Source organism: Garra rufa, chromosome 25, assembly GCF_049309525.1.
Source record: "Garra rufa chromosome 25, GarRuf1.0, whole genome shotgun sequence".
In the NCBI taxonomy this organism is placed as follows: domain Eukaryota; kingdom Metazoa; phylum Chordata; class Actinopteri; order Cypriniformes; family Cyprinidae; genus Garra; species Garra rufa.
The window spans coordinates 17,890,008-17,901,390 of NC_133385.1; the positions used below are offsets into that span (position 1 = coordinate 17,890,008).

At 33.9% G+C, this 11,383-nt stretch overlaps 1 protein-coding gene across 1 annotated transcript in view; it reads right to left on the reverse strand.

Moving 5' to 3' along the window:
* The window catches only part of LOC141301372 (spondin-1-like), a 24,544-nt gene extending 13,187 nt beyond the window's left edge, over window positions 1-11,357 (reverse strand). Inside the window, exon 1 of the mRNA XM_073831612.1 lies at window positions 11,318-11,357. Coding sequence (XP_073687713.1) covers window positions 11,318-11,357 — 40 coding nt within the window. The remainder of the gene's footprint in view (window positions 1-11,317) is intronic.
* Window positions 11,358-11,383: the final 26 nt, after the last annotated feature.

Genomic DNA, 11,383 nt, shown 5'->3' on the forward strand with positions numbered 1-11,383 from the left:
CTCACTTGGAGTTCATATGGAGTACATGCTATTCTGATAATTGAGATACAAACTCGCAATTGTGACTTCTTTCTCTGAATTACGTGATTTAAATTCACAATTGCAAGTTATAAGGTCAGAATAGTGGGATATAAACTCACAAGCGAGAAATAATGAAAAAATGTCAAGATAAAAACTTCTGACTTTTCTCGCAAATGAGTTTTTATCTCACAAATAAATTTTTTTTTCTTGTAATTCCGAGTTTATATCTTGCAATTCAAATTTTCCTTGCAAAAGTTTATATCTCACAATTCTGACTTAATAACTCACAATTACGTGTTAAAAAGTCAGAATTGTGATATATAAACTCACAATTCTGAGAAATTAAGGCAGAATTGTGAGATATAAACAATGTCTCTGAATTACGGGATTTAAACTCGCAATTGCAAGTTAGAAAGTCAGAATAGCGGGATATAAACTAGCAAGCGAGAAATAAAAACCAATTCTGACTTTTCTCGCAAATGAGAGTTTGTCTCTTGCAACTCACTTTTTTTCTCGCAATTCCGAGTGTATATCTCGCAATTCTGACTTTTTTTCTCGCAAATGTGAGTTTGTATCTCGCAATTCAGACTTTTCTCACAATTCTGAATTCTTTATAACTCAGAATTGCAAGATATAAACTCGGAATTTCCAGTAAAAAGTCAGAATGGCAAGAAATAAAGTCACAATTGCAAGATAAAAACTTGCAATTTTTTTCCCCTCACAGTTCCGAGAAAAAAGTCAGAATTGCAAGAGACAAAATATAGCAAATACCTTTTCCCCCCCAGTGTCTTCCATACTTTACTGTTACTTTTGATCAGTTTAATGCATCCGTGCTATAAAAAAAATCTTGCCGACCCCAAGGAAACTTGATGATGAAAAAGTAGCCTTTAAAGTAATTTTAATCCATCATAATCCCATCCCACCATTCTACAGTAAGCAATATAGCATTCAGACGGAGGTGGAAAAACTTACAACAAAGCAAAGCTTCCATTTTCTTTTTGTGTGTGTGTTTTTTTAAAAGAATATCTAGACATGAAAGACAGGAGTGTTTCAGCAGACATTTTGAAATAGTCTCCAACTAAAGTCAGTAAAGCCTGTTCCATTTGCAGTGCCATTTTAGGCAGATAATATAAGGCTTTACAGCAGTGAAAAGAGATGGACGCAAGTCTGAGTAGGCTGCAGTAGCAGACATATAGAATAAGTTCATTTTTAGTTTATATATTTTGCTGATGCCACTATAGCTATGTGAGGTAAAGATTAAGACTGTGTGATGTAGAGACACATTAAAATAAGTGACAATTTTGAGATATAATGTCACAATCATGAGACATAAAATTGCAGTTACAAGAATGTTGCAATTTTTAGATGTAAAAGTCACATTCACATTACAATCACAAATATACATTCACATTAACTGTCTCTGAGTTTGTAGTTTAATTTATATATGACGTTATGTTTTGTGCCAGTGCTAGAGTACAAATTGACTACCTGTGGTCTTGTCACAAAAAGGAAAACCCGTGATTAAGCAAATGTTAACATGCCTCTTTACATTGCCCTGACTTTCATCAGTGTTTACATTACGCTCTTTCTTTCTGATGTTGCGACCAGCCCTTCTGCCTGCTAATAGGCCCTTAAACGAGTGGGGGTGGGTGGGATTGGAGATGGAGAATCACACTAGATAGACTCTCTCCGAACCATATTCAACCTCTTCACAACTGCACTATAATTTCATTCACAGTGCGCAAGTGACCATAATTCTACCGCTGACTTGATTTAAGTGCTTATGAGCAGAGGCGTCTGTTATCCTATAGTCTACAGATGGAAGGGCGTAATTCAATTACCTAGCCTGAGAGGAATTGGTTTCACGAGGTCCAACCCTTAATGTCTCTCGCACGCAAAAAAGAGGGTGTGTTTGGTGCATTAATAGTTGTTTGGACACTATGCCCCGCCCCTTCCCACCACTTCCCGCCCACTTTACCATCCTCTTAATGGAAGAGATCAGGGAAAGAACCATACAAATTGTAAATAAAGAGAAAATTGGATCATAACAGTCATATTTTGCTATTTTTATTGGCATATTTTTATTAATTAATGAATTAATTAGTATTTCTTAATACTACTCACCTTCATGTTCTTGTTGTCCTATATTTCGTGCAACACAAAAATAATGAAAAAAAGATATGATCAGTTAAACATGGCAACATGTTTTTCCATTACTTTAACTCAGTTTATACTTTTATACTTTAAATTAGTATAAAATATATTGTAAATTGTGTAATTATACATTTCAGATAGTAATAAATAATTTTAATGTTTTTTTTTTTTTTTTAATTGAGAAGCAACACTTTTCAAAGAATGCATATTCAATGCAAGTATATTCTGTCCTACTGCGCTAGTGGATTTTTATTATTTTTTTCACTTGATTTACATATAAATAAGTTTAAAAAAAATGAAACAATCTGGCAGACATAAGTGTAAGACAAAGCACACTTATATTCAGGACAAAAACAATGAAAAAAGTGTTAATATTTTATGCAGTGCTACTTCTCAAGTAAAGGTACACTGCTGTTCAAAAGTTTGGGATTGGTAGGATTTTTAATGTTTTTAAAGGAATCTCTTCTGCTTGATCAAAATACAGAAAAAAGTAATATTGTGAAATATAACAGTTTTGTATTTTGATATACTTTCAAATATAATTTATTTCTGTGATGCAAAGCTGAATTTTCAGCATCATTATTCCAGTCTTCAGTGTCACATGATCCTTCAGAAATGACTCCAATATGCTGATTTATTATCAGTGTTGGAAACCGATACTTTTTTCATGTTTCTTTGATAAATAAAAAGGTTAAAAGAACAGCATTTATTTAAAATATACATATTTTCTAACAATATAATATATATACAATATTTTTCATTTTTAAACTCACAATTGCAAGTTATAAAGTCAGAATAGCAGGATATAAACTTTTGCAATTCTGACTTTTTTCGCAAATGAGAATTTGTATCTCACAATTCTGACTTTTCTTGCAATTTCAAATTTATATCTCACAATTCTGACTTCCTAACTTGAAATTGCTTGTTAAATTGTCAGAATTGTGAGTTTAAATCATGCAAATTCTGATATAAGATATAAACTATATATATGTGATTTAAACTGTAGTTTATTTTGTGATGCAAAGCAAATTTTTTTGCATTATTACTCAGAAATGACTCTAATATGCTGATTAAACAGTAGTGCTGCTTATGTTATGTTATGTTTTATATATATATATATATATATATATATATATATATATATATATATATATATATAGGATTTATTTTAAATAGACATCTTTTCTAACAATAAAAGTATTCACTATAACTTTTTTTCATCATTTTAACACATACTTGCTAAATAAAAGTATTACTTTCTATCAAAAAAAGGAAAAAATGAACCCCAAATGTTTTAACAGAATATTAGAATGATTTCTGAAGTATCACGTGACACTGAAGACTGGAGCAATGGCTAAAGAAAATTCAGCTTTGCATCACAGAAATAAATGATATTTTAAAGTACATTAAAATAGAAAACCATTATTTTGAATTGCAATAAAATTTCTTTAATCAAATAAATGCAGCCTTAATAAGCATAAGAACCTTCTTTAAAAAAAAAAAAAATTTAACTGATCCCAAACTTTTGAACGGCAATGTATTTTGTATTTTAAGGATTTTAAGATATGTTTTATTCTTTTTTAGTAAAAATGTATCCAAATGTTCTCATTTACACAAATGCAGGTTCAAACTTGGCACATAAAAAACAAAAAAAAACAAAAAAAAACCTGCATGTTTGACGTCTGTGACAACATATGTATTAATATGAGCATATGTTTTGAACATAAGCACAAATAACATTTGAAATCTAATCGAAATTTTCTGTAAAGACCTTGGTCATTTTTGTCACAAAGCTACACTCTTAAAATTTAAGATTTTTTTGGCATCAATGGTTTATTGAAGAACCTTGAACATCAGTGGAACCTTTCAAATGCAGAAAAGGTTCTTTATAGTCGAAAAAATTCTTTAGATTTTTAGAAATGTTCTTCAAAATGGTTCTTTTAAGAACTGTTCACTGTAAGGTTCTTTGGGGGACCAAATGGTACTTCTATGGCTTCACTGCAAAAACACACTTTTGAAACCTTTATTTTTAAAAGTGTGAATTTGTTTTTCTTGTTTTTTAGTAAAAATGACTAATCAAAAACTTTAATTAAGAAGTCATTTTTGCAGGGTATGCAAGTGTTAAATCTCATTCACACAAACGCATGTTCACACTTGGCATATAAAAATGACGTCAGTGTATATATGAATATGAGCATATGTTTTGAACATAAGCACAAATGTCATTTGAAATCTGTTTGAAAATGTACAAATTTCTGTAAAGACCTTGGTCATTTTTGTCACACAAAGCTACACTCTTAAAAATTAAGGTTCTTTATTGGCATCAATGGTTCCATTAAGAACCTTGAACATCTATGGAACCTTTCAAATGCAGAAAACGTTCTTTAGAATTTTAAAAGAACAGTTCTTAAAATAACCATTTTGAAGGACATTTAAAAAAATCTAAAGAACCTTTTCTGCATTTGAAAGGTTCCATAGATGTTCAAGGTTCTTCATGAAAGTTCTTTGAGGAACCAAAAATGGTACTTCTGTGGCTTCACTGCAAAAACACACTTTTGGAACCTATATTTTTTAAGAGTGTAGGCTTCATAATTTATCACTTTTATGATGCTTTTTATGATTTTGTCCTTAGTCACTGTTTAATCTTGTTGTATTCAAAAATGGCAGTATAAACATTCTTTAAAGTTTCTCCTTTTGTGTTTCATGGGAGAAATAAAGACATAGAGGTGTGGAACAACATGAGAGTGAGTAAATGATGGCTTTTTAGTGAACTAATCCTTTAAACAAAAGCCTCTAGCTTTTTATTTCTTCATTTTGTGAGCTGCTTGCTTTAAAAGACAAAGCATTCGTCATTATAATGAAGCAACCAGGATTTGGTTTGATGAGAAGAATCCAATTTAGGATTTAATTTGCAACAGGAGTCAACCTCTCTTACCTCTCTGTTAATAAAGGTTGCGCTTCGTATGGATGAGACGGAGGCAACAAGAGGAAACATTACCTTGCTCCCTTACCCACACTCCCTTTCCTAGACACTAATTATTAGGTGCAAAGAACAACAAACACAAACTGCCTACATTACATCAAGCCCACAGGCCATTACATTTATTGATCTTTCAGCAAACTTCTAAGATGCCATCTAATATGAGATGAAATATAATTCAAGTAAAATTGCCAGGATTTTTTTTTCCTTTCATTTTTAAAAGCTCCAGTGTGTTGCTATTAGGGATGTAAAGATATTATCAATATTGTGGTATTGCGATAGCAAAACTCAATATTTTCGTGGTCACATTTTGATATGAAATGATATAGGTCTTACAGGCAAAAAGTGTAGATTTTTATAATATCCTAACATAAAAGGTCTTTAAAGTTGTGTTTTGGCCCACTATGCTTTGGCACAATATCTATCAAACAAACTAAAATTTCCTTCAAAATAAAAGCTTAAATGGGTAACGTTACTGCAGTCCAAATTCAAAATGTCTCTTTCAAATGTAATAAAGAAAAATTGTAATTTCCCTGCTGTAGTGTAAAGCAAAAATAATATACCTTTGAAATATTAATTATCATTTATTTTACAGTGCAATTGTTTTACAATATATGGCTATTACTTTCATAGGAATAACAATGACATAAAATTATTATTAATATATTATAATGTGTTTGACTTCTAAAACACCAGTGTGAATGTAATTTAGACTGAGACAGCATTTCACAAATAAAAAGAGGGTTGAGTCCCCTTTAAAGTTCAGGTACAAGTCAATTAACTTTTTTTCTGACTTAAATTTTCTTAGGAACGTGGGTCGAAGCTCTTAATTTTGAACTCTCAAAGTGCTTTAGATAGAAGAATTTAACTTCAAAATATACAAAAAAAATTTTTTTGTCTTTATGTTATTTAATATTTTAGATTTTTTTTGTCTTTTTTTTCCAGATTTTGATATCGTCACATCCATAGTACCTACAATGCAAAGTTGTTCACTTTTGGTTTCCAGGGTTCAAATTGTAAAATTTGTAATATTGTGAAATATTATTACAGTTTAAAATGACTGTTTTCGATTTTGTAATGTAATTTATTCCTGTGATGCAAAACTGTATTTTCAGCATCATTACTTCAGTCTTCAGTGTCACATGATCCTTTAGAAATCGTATTAATATGCTGATTTGCTGCTCAAGAAACTCTTTTTTGTCTTTATCAGTGTTAAAAACAGCTGCTCAGTATTTTTTGCTGAAACGGTAATACATTTTTTATTTTTCAGATTTATTTTAATAAATAGAAAGTTAAAAAGAACAGTATTTATTTGAAATAGAAATATTTTGTAAGAGTACACCGAGTACATTTGTAAGTGTTTACTGTCACTTTTGACCAATTTATTGCATTCTTGCTGAATAAAACTAAATTAAAATAGTAATTTTTCCAAAAAAAAAAATAAAAATTCAAACAGTAGTCTATATTTCTATTGAGGATGACAAAAGAAAAAATTCAAAAAACATGTTTTTGGGCCCCATTAAAGGGATAGTTCACCGAAAGTGAAAATTCTGTCATTAGTTACTCACCGTCATGTTGTTCCAAACCCATAAGACCTTCTTTCATCTTCAGAACACAAATTAAGATATTTAAGAACGCAGGAGTTGGCATTCTGATGTAGAACGTCCATCTCTTTTAGTTCATCATCTGTAAATTATGGTTCGAATAACTAAGGGTAGGCAAAAAATTCTGGTTTGGAATGACATGAGGGTTAGTAATTAATGACAGAAATTTCATTTTTGGGTGAACTATGCCTTTTTAAGTTTTAAAAATATTTTCTTTTGTATTCTGCAGAAGAAAGTAAGTCATACTGTACCTGTTTGTAACGACATGAGAGAATATGCCAGTGGTGTTAGAAAAGGTTGTGTTTGCTGATCCTTTATAAGTGTTTGGACTAGGTGTTTGAATCCTTCTTCCTGCATTGAAAAGGCAATTTAAGGTGATAGAGAACTAGTTTAGGCTGTGAAAATGCATTTGAGTCTGAGAGGCAGGAAAACACCAACCAGTTCCAGTTCATCCCTGTAGAGCATTAATGAACACGGCCCTCAGCATAGCCGTCAGGAGCGGACGCAGCGCTGCGACCTGGCCAGATAATGAGCCTATCTCTGCTGCTTGCTTCTTTGACCTTTCTGCTTCACCGTAATAGACGGAGCCTCCCACTGTGCGAGAAGCCCGAGGGCTCTGAACTGCTCAGGATGGGACTGATCTATCTTAACAGGCCCTCTGAGCTCCTCAAATTCACACAATCACAGATGATTAGATTTGTCAGGAAGCCTTAGAAGCCCAATGAGGTGTGCTGACCACTCATGCAGTTTCCTTTACAGTGCCCAAAGTCGCTTTGAGAAAGATAGTAAGTCCATGACTGGCATTCAGCCATTTTCTTGTTTTAACATCCTGAAAGGAGAAGTTCACTTCCAGAACAAAAATGTACAGATAATTTACTTACCCACTTGTCATCCAAGATGTTCATGTCTTTCTTTCTTCAGTCGTAAAGAATTTTTTTTTTTAGGAAAACATTTTAGGATTTCTCTCCATATAATGGACTTCTATGGTGCCCGCGAGTTTGAACTTCCAAAATGCAGTTTAAATGAGGTTTTAAAGGGCTCTAAATGATCCCAGCCAAGGAAGAAGGGTCTTATCTAGCAAAACGAATGACAAAAATGACAATTTCTATACTTTTTAACTTCAAATGTTCGTCTTGTCTAGCTCTACGTGTACTCTGTGTATTCCGGTTCAAGACAGTTAAGGTATGTCGATGAACTCCTAACTTCAAATTCAAAATCATCCTACATCGCTGCAGTAGTGTACAAAGTAGTGTACAAAGTACAAAGATCATCAAATACTTTTTACAAAAACAGTGATGTAACGATTTTGAAGTTAGAGGAGAAAATGAGCTGGGTGTTTTTTGACATACCCTAACTGTCTTGAACCACAGAGTACACGCTTCGCTACATAAGACCCTTCTTCCTCATCTGGGATCGTTTAGAGCCCGTTAAAGCCTTATTTAAACTGCATTTTGAAGTTCAAGCTCGAAGGCACCATTGAAGGCCACTGTATGGAGAGAAATCCTGAAATGTTTTTCATTATGACTGAAGAAAGACCGGCATTAACATCTTGGATGACAAGGGGGTGAGTACATTATCTGTAAATTTTTGTTCTGAACTTCTCTTTTAAAGGGATAGTTTACCCAAAAATGGTGTATATGACTTTCTTCTTTTAAAAAAATACAATCAGAGTTATATTAAAAAATATCCTGGCGCTTCCCAGCTTTATAATGGCAGTGAATGGCTATTGAGATGATTTTGAAGTCCAAAAAAGTGCATTCACCCATTCTAAAAGTGCTCCACATGGCACATTGTTCCAGCAAACGACGTAGGACATAGACCCCAAACTTTTGAACAGTAAATGTGTAATACTTTACAGGGCAAGACAAAGTTTTTTCTGTAATGGTATCTGATGGGCCTCATGCAACTTCGAGATCTTATATCCGTAGGGGGAAGAAAGATATGGTAGGCTAATGATAAAAGTTCTTACATTCTCTGAGCAAGAGCGTGTCCATTAACATAGATCAGTTAATAATTGACAGCACGTGAAAGTTCTGGCAGCTGTGGGATCGGCCAGTGCTTGGCTGCCATGTGCATTAAAGGCCCATTTGGGTTCAGCACACACTTTGATTCATTACTAATGCATGGCCGTCATCTTCTTTTTCATTCTGTTGTGTCATTGCATTAACGCGCCGAGATGAACCGCAGAACAGAATGTATGCATAACACTTGACCGCGGGTGACCCGCAAACTACAAAATTACCTAGATGACATTGGTTATATCGCGATTGTGCTCTGGGGTAATGTAACCCTGGTTTGCTTTAGAGGGCTTTTTCAAGCAGTTGGTTAAAGGGATAGCTAGTTCACCCAAAGATGAAAGTTCTGTCATTATTACTCACCCTCATGTCATTCCAAACCCGTAAGACCTTCGCTCATCTTCAGAACACAAATTAAGATATTTTTGATGAAAAATCCTGGAGCTCTCGTGAACGCATGTCAACTAACAAAGAAAAGAAGAAATTGTTAAATGAAGACTTTTTTTGTTTTCTTTGCGCACAAAAAGTATTCTCATAGCTTCATAAAATTGAGGTTGAACCACTGATGTCACATGGACTATTTAGGACCCTATTGGAATAGCTCAGTTTCTTCTCCAAAATGAATCACATTTTTGAGAGCCTAAACCCCTGCTGAAAAAACCAGCATATGCTGGTTAGGTATGTTTTGGTGCTGGGATGCTGGTTTATGCTGGCCCTTTGCTGGTTTATGCTGGTCCTTTGCTGGTTTATGCTGGTCCTTGACCAGCAACATGACCATCATTAACCAGCTAAGGACCAGCATTAGGGGCCGTTCACATGTCGCGCCTAAAACGCGTGGAAAACGCTAGGCGCGCCACTTTCTTCCTTGTCAACAAAGCGCTCAGGCGCTTGCGCTCCGGAAGCGTCTGCTGTTTCTAAGCAACCATCAGCTGCGCTCTAGCTCCAAGCAGAGCCATATAAAAAGAGAGTTGCGACACGCTTTGATCTCGCCGCCGCACGGTCACGTGGTTCATGGAGCTCTCAATAGTTCCAAACAGCTCCGCGCTGTCAATGTGTTTGAATGGAGTTAAATAGGATAGACAGCAGTTTTACTATATTTGCAGCAATTTCGAGTAATTATTGACACATAATGTGCATTGATTGTGTATTGATAACTTCTCTGAATACGCTTTACAATCGCATTTTATTCTGGGGAGTGATAAAGAGACATAATTAATATGTTCTCATACTCTTTGGCAGTCAAATGTGACCAAACACCTTAAGTGTAACTTTTATTCAATTAAATAACTGTAATATATATAGTTAAGTTCTATTTAGTAAATATTTTGAGGAGGTTTTTTTGTACTTAATATGTGCAATAATGATCCTGACCATTTAAAAGATAACATTTTCTAATATAGTATTTAGATTACAGTTAGTGTAATATTTAAGGTTAAATACATCTGCATGTGTATTTGGACATGATCAAACACTCTTTTTTTATACAGTATGTTTCGATTTAACGATTTAATGTTAAATAAAAAAAAAAAGTAATTTACTCTTGTTTTATGATATTCAAATATACAACATAAGTGAATATTATAAAAGGCAAGCAAAAATGGCATTTAACATAATAGAAAAGATGAAAATAATGTTTAAAAAAACACAAGGCAACGAATTGCATTCAGCATACATTTTTATCGTGTTTCTTGAATGCAGTCTTTACTGAAACTCATTCAACCTCCTACAGTGAGAGAAAGATAGCAGAAAGACTAAAAACATAAAAAATATGACAACTAGTATCTGGTTATGGTCGCTATTACGGTGTTTCTCACGTTATCCAGCTGCATTTACAGTTTAACTGTTTATTTTTTAACGATAAACATTAACTATAACACGCTTCATAAAACACCACTATTGGCCAGTTTTTCGAGAGGTCAACTGATGCGTTAAAATGTAAAGAAATGCAGTAATTTCTTCAATATACTTGCGACTGTGCTTGAGAAGCGCTGAAATGAGAAGCATTCTGAAAAGTTGAGATGTTTTTATCTCGATGCGGCGCGGACGCGCCTGGAAAAAACGAGCGCGTCGCACCGTTTGCATCGCACCGTTTGCATCCATTATGCACGCGCAAGCCGCGCGTCTACATTTAAAATAACGAATTTGAGCGCGCAAAAGACGCTACATGTGAACGGCCCCTTAACCAGCAAAGGACCAGCATTAACCAGCAAAGGACCAGCATAAACCAGCTAAAACCAGCATCCCAGCACCAAAACATACCTAACCAGCATATGCTGTTTTTTTCAGCAGGGACATGCTCGAAAACTCATGAAATTTTGCACACATGCCAAAAGTAGTGAAAATTTACATCTGAATTGGTTTTAGAAGTAGGTGTGGCAATTAAAATGGCTTCATTGCGCCGCCTATAAAATTTCAATGAAGTGCCCCTAGAGCTGTTTCAATATAAGTATGACATTTGGTGCACACATGTAACTCCTCCTGAAGATTTAATGACAACAACATTAAATTTGGTCAGTCTAATCTAAAGGCCTTTGCGATATTACATTGTGAAGATCTTGAGTTTCCGTTGAAGGGCGTATCCATGGCGGCCTGACAAAGTTCAATGTTTC